Genomic DNA, 19570 nt, shown 5'->3' with positions numbered 1-19570 from the left:
TCTTTCTTTTTTAAATTTTTTGGGACAGATTTTTTTTTTTTCCCCAGCCCCTCCCTGGGCTGGAAATTTTGATTCCAAGCCCAGGAACCCGCTCCTAAATTTTTCCTTGTGGATACACTGGGAAGCCTGAAGGAAAAGGGGCCGCCAGGGCTTGGAATTTATTTTTTTTTTTCCTTTTTTTTTTTTTGTTCTTTTTGTGCCTGTGGATGTTTGGGAAGGGGAGGGAGAGGGGAAAGGGGGGGAAGGATGATTCATCCCGGCGAGGAGGGAATGTGACGAGATGGGAAGAGACGCGGTGTGATCGCAGCTGGAATGCTGCAGCCCGGCATTCCCGGGAGCCGGGCCGGGATCTTGCAGAAATCCTGCTGGAAATAGGGAAAAAAATAAAGAAAAAAAATGGATTTAGGGAGCCGGGCCGGGATCTTGCAGAAATCCTGCTGGAAATAGGGGGGAAAAAAAGAAAAAAAAAGAAAAAAAAATGGATTTAGGGAGCTGGGCTGTGATCTTGCAGAAATCCTGCTGGAAATAGGGGGAAAAAAAAGAACAAGAATGGATTTCGGGAGTCGAGCTGGGATCTTGCAGAAATCCTGCTGGAAATAGGGAAAAAAAATAAAGAAAAAAATGGATTTAGGGAGCTGGGCTGGGATCTTGCAGAAATCCTGCTGGAAATAGGGGGAAAATAGGAAAAATAAAGAGAAAAAATGGATTTAGGGAGCTGGGCCGGAATCTTGCAGAAATCCTGCTGGAAATAGGGAAAATAAAAGAAAAAAAAAAAAAGGATTTAGGGAGCTGTGCTGGGATCTTGCAGAAATCCTGCTGGAAATAGGGGAAAAAAATAAGAAAAAGAATGGATTTAGGGAGTCGAGCTGGAATCTTGCAGAAATCCTGCTGGGAATAGGGAAAAAAATAAGAAAAAGAATGGATTTAGGGAGCTGGGCCGGAATCTTGCGGAAATCCTGCTGGAAATAGGGAAAATAAAAGAAAAAAAAATGGATTTAGGGTGCTGTGCTGGGATCTTGCCGAAATCCTGCTGGAAATAGGGGGGAAAATAGGAAAAATAAAGAGAAAAAATGGGGATTTAGGGAGCTGTGCTGGGATCTTGCAGAAATCCTGCTGGAAATAGGGGAAAAAAAATAAAGAAAAATAATGGATTTAGGGAGCTGGGCTGGGATCTTGCAGAAATCCTGCTGGAAATAGGGGAAAAAAAATAAAGAAAAAAAATGGATTTAGGGAGTTGGGCTGGGATCTTGCGGAAATCCTGCTGGAAATAGGGGAAAAAAGAAAACAGAAAAAAAAAAGATTTAGGGAGTCGAGCTGGAATCTTGCAGAAATCCTGCTGGAAATAGAGGAAAGGAAGAAAAAAAAAAAAAAAGGGAAAAAAGGAAAAAGAAAATAGGGGGATTTAGGGAACTGGGTTGGGATCTTGCAGAAATCCTGCTGGAAATAGGGAAAATAAAAGAAAAAAAAATGGATTTAGGGAGTCAGGCTGGGATCTTGCAGAAATCCTGCTGGAAATAGGGGGAAAATAGGAAAAATAAAGAGAAAAAATGGATTTAGGGAGCTGGGCCGGAATCTTGCGGAAATCCTGCTGGAAATAGGGGAAAGGAAAAAAAAAAAAAAAAAAAAAAAGGGAAAAAAGGAAAAAGAAAATAGGGGGATTTAGGGAACTGGGCTGGGATCTTGCAGAAATCCTGGTGGAAATAGGGAAAAAAATAAAGAAGAAGAATGGATTTAGGGAGCCGGGCTGGGATCTTGCAGAAATCCTGCTGGAAATAGGGGAAAAAAATAAGAAAAAGAATGGATTTAGGGAGCCGGGCTGGGATCTTGCAGAAATCCTGCTGGAAATAGGGGGGAAAAAATAAGAAAAATAATGGATTTAGGGAGTTGGGCTGGGATCTTGCAGAAATCCTGCTGGAAATAGGGGGAAAAAAATAAAGAAAAGAATGGATTTAGGGAGTTGGGCTGGGATCTTGCAGAAATCTTGCTGGAAATAGGGGGGAAAAAAAAAGAAGAAGAATGGATTTAGGGAGCCGGGCTGGAATCTTGCAGAAATCCTGGTGGAAATAGGGGGGGAAAAATTTAAAAAAAAAAAAAAAGGGATTTAGGGAGTCGGGCTGGGATCTTGCAGAAATCCTGCTGGAAATAGAGGGAAAAAAAAAAAAAAAAAAGGGAAAAAAGGAAAAAGAAAATAGGGGGATTTAGGGAACTGGGGTGGGATCTTGCAGAAATCCTGCTGGAAATAGGGAAAAAAAATAAAGAAAAAAATGGATTTAGGGAGTTGGGCCGGGATCTTGCAGAAATCCTGCTGGAAATAGGGGCAGGGGAGGAAAAAAAGAAAAAAAAAGGAAAACGTGGATTTAGGTTCTGATTTTGCTTCCCTGGCAGCTGCTCCCGCTGTTTGGCAGAGCTGGAGGCAGGATGGGTTGGGGAGTGCGGGATTTGGGATTTTTTGGGCTCGGAGTTCTGCTCCAGGAGTGAGGGATCAGGCAGGGAATCACTGGGAGGAGAGGAGGGATCACCCAAAAAAAGTTGGGAATCGCCCAGGAGTGAAAGTGAGATGATCCAAGGAGAGCTGGGATCGATCAGGGGAGAGGGAAAATCACTCAGGGAAGAGGGGGATCAGCCCGGGGAAAATGGGAATCGCCCAGGAGTGAGGGTGGGATCACCCAGAAATTCTGGGAATCACCGAGGAGTGAGGGTGGGATCACCCAGAAATTCTGGGAATCACCGAGGAGTGAGGGTGGGATCACCCAGGAATTCTGGGAATCGCCCAGGAGTGAGGCTGGGATCACCCAGAAATTATGGGAATCGCCCAGGAGTGAGGGTGGGATCACCCAGAAATGATGGGAATCTCCCAGGAATGAGGGTGGGATCATCCAGGGAGAGCAGGGATCATCCAGAAATGATGGGAATCACCCAGGAGTGAGGGTGGGATCATGCAGGGAGAGCAGGGATCATCCAGAAGTGATGGGAATCATCCAGGAATGGGGCTGGGATCATCCAGGGAGAGCAGGGATCACCCAGAGGAGCGAGGGATCACCCAGGAGAGTGGGAGGGAATTTCCGAGCCGCTCCCGTTCCTCCCACCCATCCAGGGAATTTCCCTTCCCTCCCGGGATCCACGTCCCCGCTCTGCCTCTCAGTGTTTTTCCTAATTAATCCACAGACATGATTAAGGTTCGACGAATTTAATTAACCTGGGGAATGTTTCCCTTGGAGAATATTTCCATGGAGATGCCAAGGAGAGCTCTGAGATCCTTGGGATGAGCTGGGGAGTGACGGGGGCATCCTGAACCCGTCCCAAACCCATCCCAAACCCATCCCAAACACATCCCAAACCCATCCCAAACACATCCCAAACCCATCCCAAACCCATCCCAAACCCATCCCAAACGCATCCCAAACGCATCCCAAATCCGTCACAAACCCATCCCAAACACATCCCAAACCCATCCCAAACCCATCCCAAACCCATCCCAAACCCATCCCGAACCCATCCCAAACGCATCCCAAATCCATCCCAAACCCATCCCGAACCCATCCCAAACACATCCCAAACACATCCCAAACCCATCCCGAACCCATCCCAAACGCATCCCAAATCCGTCACAAACCCATCCCAAACCCATCCCAAACCCATCCCAAACCCATCCCAAACCTATCCCAAACCCATCCCAAACCCATCCCAAACACATCCCAAACCCATCCCGAACCCATCCCAAACGCATCCCAAATCCGTCACAAACCCATCCCAAACCCATCCCAAACCCATCCCAAACCCATCCCAAACCCATCCCAAACCCATCCCAAACCCATCCCAAACACATCCCAAACCCATCCCAAACCCATCCCAAACCCATCCTGAACACATCCCGAACACATCCCAAACCCATCCCAAACCTATCCCAAACCCATCCTGAACCCATCCCGAACACATCCCAAACCCATCCCAAACCCATCCCAAACCCATCCCAAACCCATCCCAAACCCATCCTGAACCCATCCTGAACCCATCCCAAACACATCCCAAATCCATCCCAAACCTATCCCAAACCCATCCTGAACCCATCCCGAACACATCCCGAACCCATCCCAAACCCATCCCATACACATCCCAAACCCATCCCAAACCCATCCCAAATCCATCCCAAACCCATCCCAAACCCATCCCAAACCCATCCCAAATCCATCCCAAACCCATCCCAAATCCATCCCAAACCCATCCCAAACCCATCCCAAACACATCCCAAATCCATCCCAAACCCATCCCAAACCCATCCCAAACCCATCCCGAACCTGTCCCAAACACATCCCAAACCCATCCCAAATCCATCCCAAACCCATCCCAAACCCATCCCAAACCCAACCCAAACCCATCCCAAACCCATCCTGAACCCATCCCGAACCCATCCCAAACCCATCCCGAACCCATCCCGAACCCATCCCAAACCCATCCCAAATCCATCCCAAACCCATCCCGAACCCATCCCAAACACATCCCAAACACATCCCAAACCCATCCCGAACCCATCCCAAACGCATCCCAAATCCGTCACAAACCCATCCCAAACCCATCCCAAACCCATCCCAAACCCATCCCAAACCTATCCCAAACCCATCCCAAACACATCCCAAACCCATCCCAAACCCATCCCAAACCCATCCCAAACACATCCCAAACCCATCCCAAACCCATCCCAAACACATCCCAAACCCATCCCAAATCCATCCCAAACCCATCCCAAACCCATCCCAAATCCATCCCAAACCTGTCCCAAACACATCCCGAACCCATCCCAAACACATCCCAAACACATCCCAAACCCATCCCAAACCCATCCCAAACCCATCCGTAACCCATCCCAAACCCATCCCAAACGCATCCCAAACCCATCCCAAATCCATCCCAAACCAATCCCAAACCCATCCCCAACCCATACCACACCCATCCCAAACCCATCCCAAACCCATCCCAAATCCATCCCAAACCCATCCCAAATCCCGAGGGCGGCTCACATCCACAGATCCGCCTTTTTCCGGGAAAACCCGCCGGAATCCCGAAGGGAAAAGTGCCCCTTCCCAGTGCCGTTATGGCATTATGGAAAATCCCAGGCAGAGGAGGCAGAAGGACCCTGGGGGGACAGGGGAAGGGGCGGAATTCCCATAAATCCCCAATCCCGGGATGGGATGGATGAAGGGATTTGCTCCCAATTCCGGGCTCAGCTTGAAGTGATCCCGATGTTTTCCCGCCTTTCTTGAGGCCAGGACATGGAGGTGACGCTCGGGACCGGGTTCGATCCCAACTCGTCCCAGGGAAGGTTTAGGTTGGATTTTTTTGGGACAATTCCGGCATGGAAGGGGTTTTCCAGCTGCCCAGGGCAGGGCTGGATCCCCATTCCTGGGGGGATTTTCCAGCCCCGTGGATGTGGCACTTTGGGGACGTGGTGGTGGCCTTGGTGGCACTTGGTGGCACTTGGTGGCACTTGGTGGCAGTGCTGGGAGGCAGTGCTGGATTCAGGAGCCTCCAAAGGGTTTTCCCATCCCAAACCATCCCAAAAATTCCATGTTTTCTGGCCGCTGGCAAAATCCGCAGGATTCCCCCGCCGTCTCCATCCAGACCTTCTTGGGGACATGGTGGTGGCCTTGGTGGCACTTGGTGGCACTTGGTGGCACTTGGTGGCACTTGGTGGCAGTGCTGGGAGGAGCGGCTGGATTCAGGAGCCTCCAAAGGGTTTTCCCATCCCAAACCATCCCAAAAATTCCACGTTTTCTGGCTGCTGGCAAAATCCGCGGGATTCCCCCGGCGTCTCCATCCAGAACTTCTTGGGGACAACTCCTGCGCCACCCCACAACTCCATCGCTGCCGGTGGCCCCGAAGCCCCTGGAGCATCCCGGGATTCCCGGCGCGGAGCGGAACATCTGGGAAAGGCCGGGAAGGTCTATTTATAGCCCGGCAATTAAGAGGAGGCCGTTAAAAATTAATCGCCTCGGCTCGTTAGCGGGGACCGGGAGTGGGGCTGCCGCGGGTTTTCCTCTCCTGGGAAAACAAAACAAAACAAAAAAAGCAGGAAAGATGAGGTCGGGAAGAGCTGGGAGCCCAAAATCCCCCCGTGATTCCCGTTTCCCTCTGGGATGGGGCACGGTGGAAGCGACGGGATCCAGCCCAGGTGATGCTGGATCTTCCAAAGGGATAGGGTCGGGATCTTGGGCAGGAATTCCCGGCTGGGAGGGTGGGGAGGGGCTGGGAATTCTGGAATTCCCAGGTTTGCCGTGGCTGCCCCTGGATCCCTGGAAGTGTCCAGGGCCGGGTTGGATCCGCTCGGGATAGTGGCAGGTGTCTCTGCCCTTGGAAGAAAAGCTTTAAGGTCCTTCCCAGCCCAAACCAGTTGGGAATTCTGGGATTCCGTAGTTCTCTCCTGAGGGGTCTCCATCCATCCCTCCTTCCGTCTCTTCTGCCGGGTCTTTTTCGGGATGGGACGAACTCTCCCACCCTGTTTTCCTGGAGCATTTCCCTGATTCACTTCCAGGAGGGATCTGGGCAATTCCAGAGGATCTGGGAACTGCAGCTGCCGAATCCTTGGGATTAGGTGGCAGCGGGCGACATCATCCCGAAACAATCCCACATTTAACGGGATCGGGTCACTCCTGGGTGCTGAAAGCACCCGGAATGGAGGGGGGATCCTAAATCCTGGCACCCACCGGACATTCCCGGGATTTGGGATCCCGTTCCCACATCCCCGCGTCAGAGCACGTTCCTGGAGCAAGCCCGGCTCACGTGGCGCCGCTAATCCCGGCTCTTCCTGGGGGGAACGATAAAGCCGGGCCTAAGCGGGGACACGGCGGTGACGGGGCCGGGCTGGCACAGCCCCCGGAATTCCCAAATTCCGGCATCGGGCTCCCAAAAACCCGGGCAGGGAGCTGGGCTGGGCGGGGGGGCGGATAAATTCTGGATTTTTGGGGAGCGTTCCTTAAAAGGGGAGCAGGAAACTGGGATCTGCTGTGGGATGGGTGAGTTGGGTGTTTGGGATCCCGAAAATATCCGTGTGCTTCCGGAATTCTCCAAGCGTGGCTGATGGGAAAATGGTTAAATGGGGGGAAAAAAACCGGGAATAATTCACCGAGATTTTTGTCATTAAGGATTTACGGTCTCCCCCCCCTCAAAAAAAAAAAATTCAAATCCCGGGATTTCACAATTTCTGATGGAAAGTTTCGATTCCCGATGAGCTGGGTGTTCCCAGAGCAATCCCAGCATCCTCCAAGTGGGGTTTTTTTTCCTGAAAAAAACGACGGGATTTGGGTTAAATGAGGGAAAAAATCGGGAATAATTCACCGAGATTTTTGTCATTAAGGATTTACGGTCTCCCCCCCTCAAAAAAAAAAAATTCAAATCCCGGGATTTCACAATTTCTGATGGAAAGTTTCGATTCCCGATGAGCTGGGTGTTCCCAGAGCAATCCCAGCATCCTCCAAGTGGGGGGTTTTTTCCTGAAAAAAACGACGGGATTTGGTGGTGGTTTTTGTCAGCTTTGGAGCTGATCCCGATGCTGGGCCGGAATTCCCACCGGCGGGTCCCATCTAGATCTTTGGGATTTCACGGAGGGTGTCCCCACCCATCCCAGCGCTTCCCAAAAGCCAAAAAATCGGGGAATTCCCCTCCAGCTTCGCCGTCGCCTCCGAATTTTCCGTTTCCAAAGGTCACCGGAGCACCCGGGCCGCAAAGCCGGGAACATCCAGAATTTTGGAGCAGGAGCCGGACACGGGCCCGGCCTCCGGCTGGAATTTCGGATCGGCGGCGGGAAAGGCGCTGTGCCGGGAATGGGCTCCCGGATGAGGCTCAGGGACAATTCCCGCCGCGCTGGCGTTCCCGGAAGGCCGTGGAGGAGGGTTCGGAATGGTTTGGCGCGGCGGGATGGGCCGGAACGGCAGCCGGGGGATGGATCCATCCCCGCTGGGCACGGGGAGAGGCGGAAGGGTTCACCCAACGCCGGGATCCGGTGGGGCCGGAGAGAGGAGAAAGAGGAGGAAAATGGAGGAGGAAAATGGAGGAAAATGGAGGAAAATGGAGGAGGAAAATGGAGGAAAATGGAGGAAAATGGAGGAGGAAAATGGAGGAAAAGGAAGAAAATGGAGGAAAAGGAAGAAAATGGAGGAAAACCAGGAAAAGGAGGAGGAGGAGGAGGAGGAAGGCGGCGCAGGATGATTCAGGCTCCCAACGGGCGTCAGCTGCCCGGCGGTCCGGCGCTAATCCCGGCCAATTCCCGCTCGGCAGCCAGGAATAGCGCGGGATGGCGGAGCCGGGGGCCGCACGTGTGCCGGGGCGCGTGACGGCGCCGGGGTCAGCGCCGGGGCAGAGCCGCCCAAAACAAACAGGGATAAAAACCCCAAACACGGCCCCGGAGCGGCCCAGCGGCGTCGGGATCGGCTTGGTCCGTGGATAAACGCCGCGGGAACGCGCTCCGGGGAGGGGTTTTTTTTCGGGAATGCGGGAGTGCCGGAGTGTGTGGTGTTGGTATTCCCGGGATCTGCCTGGGTGGGGATTGGGGGTTTGGGATCCTCCCAGTCAGGATTCCCACCACAGCTCGGCCCCCAGAGGATGGAAAACGGGAGCCGTGATGAGAGGAGGAAGATTCCGGTCCCATCCGTGGGGTGATTTGGGATGCTGGGATGGACGGACGGATGGACGGACGGACGGATGGATGGGGTCAGGGTCAGGGCCAGGGCTGCCCGAAAATAAACACCGTTAAAAATCCCAAAACACGGCTCCGGCCCCGGAGTCGGGGAGCTGGATGAGGATTCCCGTTGGGCAGATAAACGCGGGGAGAACGAGGAGCTCTGGCGGTTTTCGGGAATGTGGGAACGCCGGAGCGTGCGGTGTCGGTATTCCCGGGATCCGGGCACGCAGGGATGCGGGGTTTGGGATCCCACCAGGGCGGCTGGGGAGAGATTCCCAACGCGACGGGGAGCAGAGGATGAGGACGGGAAACGGGAGCTTCCCGGGGCCGTCCGTGCGGTGCTTTGGAATGCTGGGATGGACGGACGGACGGATGGATGGATGGGCGGTTACTGGGCCGAGAACCCGCACAAATCCCCGGATCGCTGAGATTCGTGGAATGATGAGTTCCCACCCTCTGCCTTCCCAGATGAGGGAATAATTCCCTTTGTGGCTCGGAGGGGAAGGGCAGGGATGGGAGGAGGAATCCCGGGATACGGCGCTCTCTGAGGTCACGGCACGAGATTCCAGGGATTTCTGGTGCTGACAGCCGTGGAAAACGGGGATGGAGCCGAGGTCGTGGGCTCCGGATAATTCCGTAGGCTCCAGGCCGCGCCGCGTTCCCGTTTTTATTCCCATCTTCGCGCGCTGCTTCCCTCACCCTGCCCGGGATCAGGGAGTCGGGATGAAGCGGGAGTCACGGCCCCATCCCAAGGCTCCGGGTTGGGAATCGCATCCGGCCCCTTGGGATTTGTAAATCCTTAACGATAAAAACCTCGGTGAATTATTCCCGTTTGTTTTTTATTCCCGTTTGTTTGGGTTTTTTTTTTTTTTTTTCCCGGATGCTGGCTGGATCCGAAGTCCCCGGAGCGCCGGGCTCCGGCATTCCGAGCGCGGTGACATTTGGGATGACATTCCGGGCGCCAGGGAGCAGGGGAGGGGACGTCTCCTGCCCTCCTGGAGTCAGAGGGATGAATCCTTCGGGAAAGGATCCGCGGGAGGAGGAGAAATCCGGGGGGATCTCGGGGACGCGTTCGGCCGTGGAATAGGGAGTGGGAAATGAAAATAAAAATTTTAAAATATCTATGCAATAAAATATACAATAAAATATGAAACCTAAATTGAAATGTAAAATAATATCAAATATATTAAATAGAAAATATATAATATGGAATATACGATATATAATGTGAAATAGATTTGCATGCAATATAAAATATACAATATAAAAGATGCAATACACAATATACAATATACAATATACAATATACAATATACAATATACAATATAAAATATACAATATACAATATACAATATAAAATATAAAATATACAATATAAAATATAAAATATAAAGAAAGCTGATTGGCTCAGGGAAAAGGAATGGAATGGAATAAAAGATGGGGAAAATGGAATAGGAGAGAAAAAAAATAAAATAGAAGAGAATGCTAAAAACTTAATAGAAGACAGGAGAATGAAATAATTAAATAAAATTAAATTAATGAAATAATAAAATAAAATTAGTTTTTAGTCAATTAAAAATTAAAATTAAAATTAAAATAATTATATAATTAATAATAAGATCTAATAAAATAATAAAACAGAAAAATAATAAAATAAACTGATAAACTAAAATAATTAAATAATGAAATAATGAAATAATGAAATAATAAAATAATAAAATAATAAAATAATAATTAAATAATAAGATCTAATAAAATAATAAAACAGAAAAATAATAAAATAAACTGATAAACTAAAATAATGAAATAATGAAATAATAAAATAAGAATAAAATAAGGGAAAACAATATCAATATCACAATATATAAATATATAATGTAAAATATAGTATAAAACATATAATGCATTATAATTACATTAAATACATTATATACTATATATACATGATGTATTATATATTAGATATTAGTTATTTTATAGTTGTATATTAATAATAGTTATTACTATATTTATAAATTAATATAAAATACCTGAACTATTGAATATTTAATATATAATAGAAAATAAAAACAAAGCACAAAGACGCAATTGAATATAATATAGAAAACAAAACTATGTCATTAAATATGATACAAAAATAACTATATATTTATACATAGATAAAATAACTATATATTTTTATATAATAACAATATAATACTATATAATGACTATATATACGATAGAACTGTGAGTATATGTATGAAATTCCTCAGATCTATTTAATTTCCCATTTTTAAAAGATTTTTACACAATTTCTGCGCCGTGATTCCTTTTTCCCGTGTTCCCATCCTCTCGGTCCGTTGGGAATGTTGGGAATGTTCCGCTGGAGAAGGGAAAAATCCAGGGAAAACTCAGAGCTCCTGAAGGGGAGAGCTGGAGACGGACAAGGCCTGGAGGGACGGGACACGGGGAATGGCTTCCACTGGGAAAGGAGAAATTAGGATCTTGGGCAGGAATTCCTGGCTGGAATGGAATTCCGGAATTCCCAGATTTGCTGTGGCCGCCCCTGGATCCCTGGGAATGTCCAAGGCCGGGTCGGATCCACCTGGGATAACCGGAGTGTCCCGGGGCAGTGGGATTTTGGAGCAGCCTCTGGTGGTTTGGGGTTGGAAATTCCAAACCTGATCCATGGGCTGGTCACGCCCATCCTCAAGGATTAATAATCCTTGGATTTCCTGAATTCCCGCTCCTCCTGAATTGCTGGATGGGGATTATTTGGAGTGCTGGGAATGTCCATCCTGTGCGGGTTCCCGCCGGATCTTCGTTAAGCCGTCGCTAATTAGAGGGTTTGGAGCTGCCTGGGGCCTCTTTGGCCCCAAGGCTGCGGGTTTGGGATCTGCAATTCCCAGGATTTGGGTGCCCCAGGGACAGTTCTGTGACAGGTGACCGCGTCTGGGGGCAGGGGACGGTGTCCAAAGCCATCCCAGCGGTCAGCAGGGAGTGACCGGTGGGGTCAGTGACATGGGGACATCAGCCCTGGGGACAGTGACATGGGGACATCAGCCCTGGGTTCACTGTGATGGGGACATCAGCCCTGGGGTCAGTGACACAGGGACATCAGCCCTGGGGTCAGTGACATGGGGACATCAGCCCTGGGGTCAGTGACACGGGGACACCAGCCCTGGGGTCAGTGACACAGGGACATCAGCCCTGGGGACAGTGACATGGGGACATCAGCCCTGGGGACAATGACATGAGGACATCAGCTCTGGGGACAGTGACATGGGGACATCAGCCCTGGGTTCACTGTGATGGGGACATCAGCCCTGGGGGCAGTGACACGGGGACATCAGCCCTGGGGACAGTGACATGGGGACATCAGCCTTGGGGACAGTGACACGGGGACACAGCTCTGGGGACAGACATTGTTCCCAAAACCATCCCAGTGGTCAGCAGGGAGTGACCAGTGGTGTCAGTGACATGGGGACATCAGCCCTGGGGTCACTGTGATGGGGACATCAGCCCTGGGGACAGTGACACGGGGACATCAGCCCTGGGGACAGTGACACGGGGACACAGCTCTGGGGACAGACATTGTTCCCAAAGCCATCCCAGTGGTCAGCAGGGAGTGACCAGTGGGGTCAGTGGGGTGGGGACATCAGACCTGGGGACAGTGACACGGGGACTCAGTTTTGGGGTCAGTGGCATGGGGACATCAGCCCTGGGGACAGTGACACGGGGACATCAGCCCCGGGGACCCGGCTGTGCCTGGTGGCAGCCAGCTCCTCGGTGTCCCCGTGCCGGGTGTCGTGGGTGTCCCCGAGGGGAGGTGCGGGCTGGCGGTGCCGGGCCGTGATGGTGTCCCCGGTGTTCCCCGATGTCCCCGCGGTGTGGGTGTCCCCTGGTGTCCCCGCGGTGTGGGTGTCCCCCAGTGTCCCCCGATGTCCCCTGGTGTCCCCGCGGTGTGGGTGTCCCCCGATGTCCCCTGATGTCCCCGCGGTGTGGGTGTCCCCCGGTGTCCCCCGGTGTCCCTGGATGTCCCCGCAGTGTGGGCGTCCCCCGCTGTCCCCCGATGTCCCCCGGATGTCCCCGCGGTGTGGGCGTCCCCCGGTGTCCCCCGATGTCCCCCTGATGTCCCCGCGGTGTGGGCGTCCCCCGGTGTCCCCCGGTGTCCCCCAGTGTCCCCGCGGTGTGGGTGTCCCGTGATGTCCCCCGGATGTCCCCGCGGTGTGGGCGTCCCCCGGTGTCCCCCGGTGTCCCCCGATGTCCCCCGGTGTCCCCCGATGTCCCTCGGTGTCCCCGATGTCCCCGCGGTGTGGGCGTCCCCCGTGATGTCCCCCGGCGTCCCCCGATGTCCCCGATGTCCCCCCGGGGCCCCTCTCCCGCTCCGCGCTGTGTCCCCACGGAGCCGCCGCTGGCTCCGGGAGCCCGGGGCTCCCTCCCGCTCTAACCCGAGTGTCTTCCCCATCCGTGTCCCTCCCCTCACCTCCGTGTCCGTCTGTCCGTCCCTCCCGCCTCCCTCTGTCTCTCTCTCTGCCTCTCCTGCCCCCTCCGCTCTGCCAGGGAGGGAGGGGAGGAGCGCGGGAAGGAATTTCGGGGAGCCGCGGGATGGGGGCCCCCGGGGGTGGGGCAGCGGCACTTTTGGGGCGCGGGGCTCGGCCCTGGGTTCCCTCCCGGCCAGATGGGGTGCGGGCTGTCCCCAGCTGCGTGCGGTACCCGGAAATCCAGGGACACCAGAAGCCACCGTGTCCCCTCGGGTGTCACCCCTGCGCCCCCGGCCGGGGGGAGGGTTCGCGGTCCCGGATGCGGGTTTGGGGTTGAGGAGAATCCAGCCTGTCCCGTAGCTCAGAATTCCCGGGAAAACCAGCGCAGGGAGAGCCGAGCAGGGCACGGGAGCGGCTCAGCCACGAGCTCTGGGCTCTGTGCCGGGGGTCCCCAAGGGCAAATCCCGGGGTGCCATGGTGGGAAAGGAGCCTGAGGTCCCCGAGTCCCATCCCTGGGGGTCCCTCTGTGGGTTCCTGTCCAGAGTCCCATCCCTGGGGTCCCATTCCTTGGGTCCCATCCAGGGATTCCCAGCCCTGGGTTCCTGTCCCGAGTCCCATCCCTGGGGTCCCATTCCAGGGACGGGAGCCGGGGGTCCTTGGGGTCCCATCCCTGGGATCCCATCCCTGGGGTGTCATTCCATGGGTCCCAGCCCTGGGCTCCTGTCCCAAGCCCCATCCCTAGGATCCCATTCCTGGGCTTCTGATCCAAGTCACAGTCCTGGGATCCCATTCCTGGGGTTCCTGTCCTTGGGATCCCATTCCTGGGGTTCCCATCCTTGGGATTCCATTCCTGGGTTTCTGATCCAAGTTACATTCCTAGGATCCCATTCCTGGGGTCCCATCCCTGGATCCCATCCCTGGCTCCTGTCCCGAGTCCCACCCTTGGGATCCCATTCCTGGGGTTCTCATCCAAGTCACATTCCTGGGATCCCATTCCTGGGGTCCCATCCCTGGATCACATCCCTGAGCTCCTGTCCCGAGTCCCACCCTTGGGATCCCATTCCTGGGGTCCCATCCATGGGATCGCATTCCTGGATCCCATTCCTGGGGTCCCATCCATGGGGTTCCCATCCCAGGGCTCCTGTCCCGAGTCCCATCCCTGGGATATCATTCCTTGAGTCCCATCCCAGGGACATGAGCCTGGGATTCCATCCCTGGGCTCCTGTAATGAGTCCGATCCCCGGGATCCCATTCCTGGGGTTCTGATCCAAGTCACATCCCTGGGATCCCATTCCTGGGGTTCCCTCCATGGGTTCCCATCCCCAGGCTCCTGTTCCAAGCCCCATTCCTGGGATCCCATTCCTGGGGTCCCATCCCAAGGATCCCATTCCAGGACTGCTCTCCCTGGGCTCCTGTCACGAGTCCCACCCTTGGGATCCCATTCCTGGATCCCATTCCTGGGGTCCCATCCATGGGGTTCCCATCCCCGGGCTCCTGTCCCCAGCCCCATCCTCGTGCTCTCATTCCCGGGCTCCCACCCGCCAGCTCCGGCCCCTCTCCCTACTGTCCCCAGCAGGAATTCTCCCTCTCCTGCCGTTCCCAGCAGGAATTCTCCCTCTCCCGGGAAGATCCCATCAGGAATTCTCCCTCTCCCTGCCATTCCCAGCAGGAATTCTCCCTCTCCTGCCGTTCCCATCAGGAATTCTCCCTCTCCCAGGACTCTCCTCCCGTTCCCAGCAGGAATTCTCCCTCTCCCTCCCATCCCCGCAGGAATTTTCCTTTTCCCTGGAAGCCCCCATCAGGAATTCTCCCTCTCCCGGGAAGATCCCCGCAGGAATTCTCCCTCTCCTCCTGTTCCCAGCAGGAATTCTCCCTCTCCTCCCATTCCCAGCAGGAATTCTCCCTCTCCTCCCGTTCCCAGCAGGAGTTTTCCTTTTCCCTGGAAGCCCCCAGCAGGAATTCTCCCTCTCCCGGGAAGATCCCCGCAGGAATTCTCCCTCTCCCGGGAAGTTCCCCGCAGGAATTCTCCCTCTCCCGCCCTTTCCCATCAAGAATTCTCCCTCTCCCGGGAAGATCCCCGCAGGAATTCTCCCTCTCCCGGGAAGATCCCCGCAGGAATTCTCCCTCTCTCGGGAAGATCCCCGCAGGAATTCTCCCTCTCCTGCCCTTTCCCATCAGGAATTCTCCCTCTCCCGGGAAGATCCCCGCAGGAATTCTCCCTCTCCTGCCCTTTCCCATCAGGAATTCTCCCTCTCCCGGGAAGAACCCCGCAGGAATTCTCCCTCTCCCGGGGAGCGCTCGGCGGGAGCAGCGCCCGCGGCGGAGGGCGGCTCTCTCTCGGCCGCTTGTTTTAATTCACGTCTCTCTTCTCTCTCGTATCTCTCGCTCTCTCCCGGCTCTCGCCTCTCTCTCTCGCCTCTCTCTCTCTCTCTCTCTCTCCCCGGTCCCTCCCCGCGCTCTCTCTCCGTCCGTGCCCCCCTTCTCCCGTCCCCTCTCCCACCCCAAACCCCGCTCCCCTCCCCAGGTCAAGGTCTGGTTCCAGAACCGCCGCACGAAGCAGAAGAAAGACCAGAGCCGGGACTCTGACAAACGCTCCTCCGGCGCCGCCTCCGAGTCCTTGGCCACCTGCAACATCCTGCGGCTGCTGGAGCAAGGCCGCCTGCTGTCCCCTCCGAGCCTCCTGCCCCCTCCCGTCACCTCCAACCCCATCTCCAGCCCTTCGGGGAGCGGCGGAGCTTTGGCCGGGCCGGGCCCCGCGTCCCCGGCTTCCGGCGGCTCCTCGGCCCCGGCGCTTTTCGGCTTGCACGTCCCGGCCGTGCCGGCCGCTTCCTCCTCGCCCTGCTCGCCCTCGCCGCGGCTGCCGGGGAGGCCGCTGCGTTTCGGGGCGCCGCTGCTGGGCTGCCCGCACGACGTGCCCGGCGTTTCCGCCTTCGAGCCTTACACGCGGCTGGAGAGGAAGGACGGTTCTATACCCGGCGAGGAGCCCAGCCCTTAAAAACCGAACCCCGAAACCCCCGCACCACCCCCCCCCCCAAAAACAAAAAAAAACCGAAAAAGCGACCGAAACGGTGTCCAAAAGTGTCGCCTCCCCCCGCCGCCACCCCAAGGCCCGGATCGTCCCCGTGGATGTCACCAGGGTTGAGCTGCTGGTGACACTCGGCGGCCAAAGCCGCGCTCCGGGTGTGGCCGCGGGGAAGGGGACGGCAGCAGCCGAGGGGACACCGAAGGGGGTGGCGGCTGTCGCGGGTGCGACGAAAGGGACAGCGCGAGGTGACGCCGGGCTGTGTCCCCGCGCTGTCCTCCGAGAAGCGCCGTGCCTCAGTTTCCCCGCTGGCTCCGCGCGGCGTTGTCCCCGGCTGAGGTGACACCCCGTGGGGTGTTTGTCCCTCCCAGGGGACTCCGGTGGCCCGGGCGATGTCCCCACCCCCGGCTGGGGACACCCCCGGAACCCCAACACCCCCAGAGCCCCGTTTTGGGACCGTCGCACCCCGGAAAACCCCCCCAGGGGTTGTGGGTCACTGTCCCAACCCCCGCTGGGGACAGCTGGGGACAGCTGTGACGGTGACATCTGCCCCTGGTCACCCCAAATCCACGCCGGGGTGGCACCGCGGTGGCCCCATGCCCACCCTGGGCTGGCAGCGCTCGTCCCGTGTCACCTGTCACAGCCAGGGTCCCTCCCGGAGCTGCGGGGGGCCCGGAGGGTGACACGGGCTTTCGGGGGGGCTGAGGGTGGGGTTGGGGACGTGGGGGGCTTGGCGTCGGGTGGCTCTTGGGGACAGCGGCGGCTGTGGTGGGAGTTGTCACCTTGGAGGGACACCCTGAGGTGGCATCGCCTTGTCCGGGTGTCCTGAGGTGTCACCACCTTGCCGGGACATCTTGGGGTGACATCACCCGGTACCCCTGGTGTCACCACCCTGCCAGGCCACCCTGAGGTGACATCACCTTGTCCAGGTCTCTGGGGTGTCACCAACCTTGCCAGGCCACCCTGAGGTGACATCACCTTGTCCAGGTGTCCTGAGGTGTCACCACCTTGCCAGGCCACCCTGAGGTGACATCACCTTGTCCAAGTGTCTGGGGTGTCACCAACCTTGCCAGGCCACCCTGAGGTGACATCACCTTGTCCAGGTGTCCTGAGGTGTCACCACCTTGCCAGGCCACCCTGAGGTGACATCACCTTGTCCAGGTGTCCTGGGGTGTCACCAACCTTGCCAGGCCACCCTGAGGTGACATCACCTTGCCAGGACACCCTGTGGTGATGTCACCTTGTCCAGGCCACCCTGAGGTGCCACCACCTTGTCCAGGTGTCCTGAGGTGTCACCATCTTACAAGGACACCTTGAGGTGTCACCACGTTGTCCAGGTGTCCTGAGGTGTCACCACCTTGCCAGGACATCTTGGGGTGACATCACCCGGTACCCCACGGTGTCACCACCCTGCCAGGCCACCCTGAGGTGACATCACCTTGACAGGACACCTTGGGGTGTCGCCAACCTTGTCCAGGTGTCCTGAGGTGACATCACCTTGACAGGACACCTTGGGGTGTCACCAACCTTGCCCAGGTGTCCTGAGGTGTCACTACCTTGCCAGGACATCTTGGGGTGACATCACCCAGTACCCCACGGTGTCACCACCCTGCCAGGACATCTTGGGGTGACATCACCTTGTCCGTTTGTCCTGAGGTGTCACCACCCTGCCAGGCCACCCTGAGGTGACATCCCCCCACAGTGCCACCCCCCTGCCCGCACTGTCCCCGTCCTCCCGCGGGGACACGGCTGTGACAGGACACGGGGGACACGGCTGTGACAGGGCACGGGGGACACCCCGAGCTGTGACAGGGCACGGGGGACACGGCTGTGACAGGGCACGGGGGACACCCCGAGCTGTGACAGGGCACGGGGGACACGGCTGTGACAGGGCACGGGGGACACCCCGAGCTGTGACAGGGCACGGGGGACACGGCTGTGACAGGACACGGGGGACACCCCGGGCTGTGACAGGACACGGGGGACACGGCTGTGACAGGACACGGGGGACACCCCGGGCTGTGACAGGACACGGGGGACACCCCGAGCTGTGACAGGACACGGGGGACACCCCGGGCTGTGACAGGACACGGGGGACACGGCTGTGACAGGACACGGGGGACACGGCTGTGACAGGACACGGGGGACACCCCGAGCTGTGACAGGACACGGGGGACACGGCTGTGACAGGGCACGGGGGACACGGCTGTGACAGGACACGGGGGACACCCCGGGCTGTGACAGGGCACGGGGGACACCCCGGGCTGTGACAGGACACGGGGGACACCCCGAGCTGTGACAGGACACGGGGGACACCCCGAGCTGTGACAGGACACGGGGGACACCCCGGGCTGTGACAGGACACGGGGGACACGGCTGTGACAGGACACGGGGGACACCCCGGGCTGTGACAGGACACGGGGGACACCCCGAGCTGTGACAGGACACGGGGGACACCCCGGGCTGTGACAGGACACGGGGGACACCCCGAGCTGTGACAGGGCACGGGGGACACCCCGGGCTGTGACAGGACACGGGGGACACCCCGGGCTGTGACAGGACACGGGGGACACGGCTGTGACAGGGCACGGGGGACACGGCTGTGACAGGACACGGGGGACACGGCTGTGACAGGACACGGGGGACACCCCGAGCTGTGACAGGACACGGGGGACACCCCGGGCTGTGACAGGACACGGGGGACACCCCGGGCTGTGACAGGACACAGGGGACACCCCGGGCTGTGACAGGACACGGGGGACACCCCGAGCTGTGACAGGACACGGGGGACACCCCGGGCTGTGACAGGGCACGGGGGACACCCCGAGCTGTGACAGGACACGGGGGACACCCCGGGCTGTGACAGGACACGGGGGACACCCCGAGCTGTGACAGGGCACGGGGGACACCCCGGGCTGTGACAGGACACGGGGGACACGCTGTGACAGGACACGGGGGACAACCCGGGCTGTGACAGGACACGGGACCGGAGGCTGTGACAGGGCACGGGGGACACCCCGGGCTGTGACAGGACACGGGGGACACCCCGAGCTGTGACAGGACACGGGGGACACGGCTGTGACAGGACACGGGGGACACCCGGCTGTGACAGGGCACGGGGGACACCCGAGCTGTGACAGGCACGGGGGACCCCGGCTGTGACAGGGCACAGGGGACACCGAGCTGTGACAGGACACGGGGGACACCCCGGGATGTGACAGGACACGGGGGACACCCGGAGCTGGACAGGACACGGGGACACCCCGGGCTGTGACAGGACACGGGGGACACCCCGAGCTGTGAAGACACGGGGGACACCCCGGCTGTGAACAGGACACGGGGGACACCCCGAGCTGTGACAGGACACGGGGACACCCGGCTGCGTGACAGGACACGGGGGACACCCCGAG

The 19570-nt window shown here is 56.5% G+C and overlaps 1 protein-coding gene across 1 annotated transcript in view; it reads left to right on the top strand.

The window, feature by feature from the left end:
- VAX2 (ventral anterior homeobox 2) overlaps positions 1-16133 on the top strand; it is a 30991-nt gene extending 14858 nt beyond the window's left edge. Inside the window, exon 3 of the mRNA XM_040054025.1 lies at positions 15663-16133. Within this exon, the coding sequence (XP_039909959.1) occupies positions 15663-16133 (471 nt within the window). The remainder of the gene's footprint in view (positions 1-15662) is intronic.
- Positions 16134-19570: the final 3437 nt, after the last annotated feature.

This window comes from Hirundo rustica, unplaced genomic scaffold (genome assembly GCF_015227805.2).
Source record: "Hirundo rustica isolate bHirRus1 unplaced genomic scaffold, bHirRus1.pri.v3 scaffold_345_arrow_ctg1, whole genome shotgun sequence".
Classification (NCBI taxonomy): Eukaryota; Metazoa; Chordata; class Aves; order Passeriformes; family Hirundinidae; genus Hirundo; species Hirundo rustica.
This window is presented reverse-complemented; position numbering and strand designations above follow the sequence as displayed.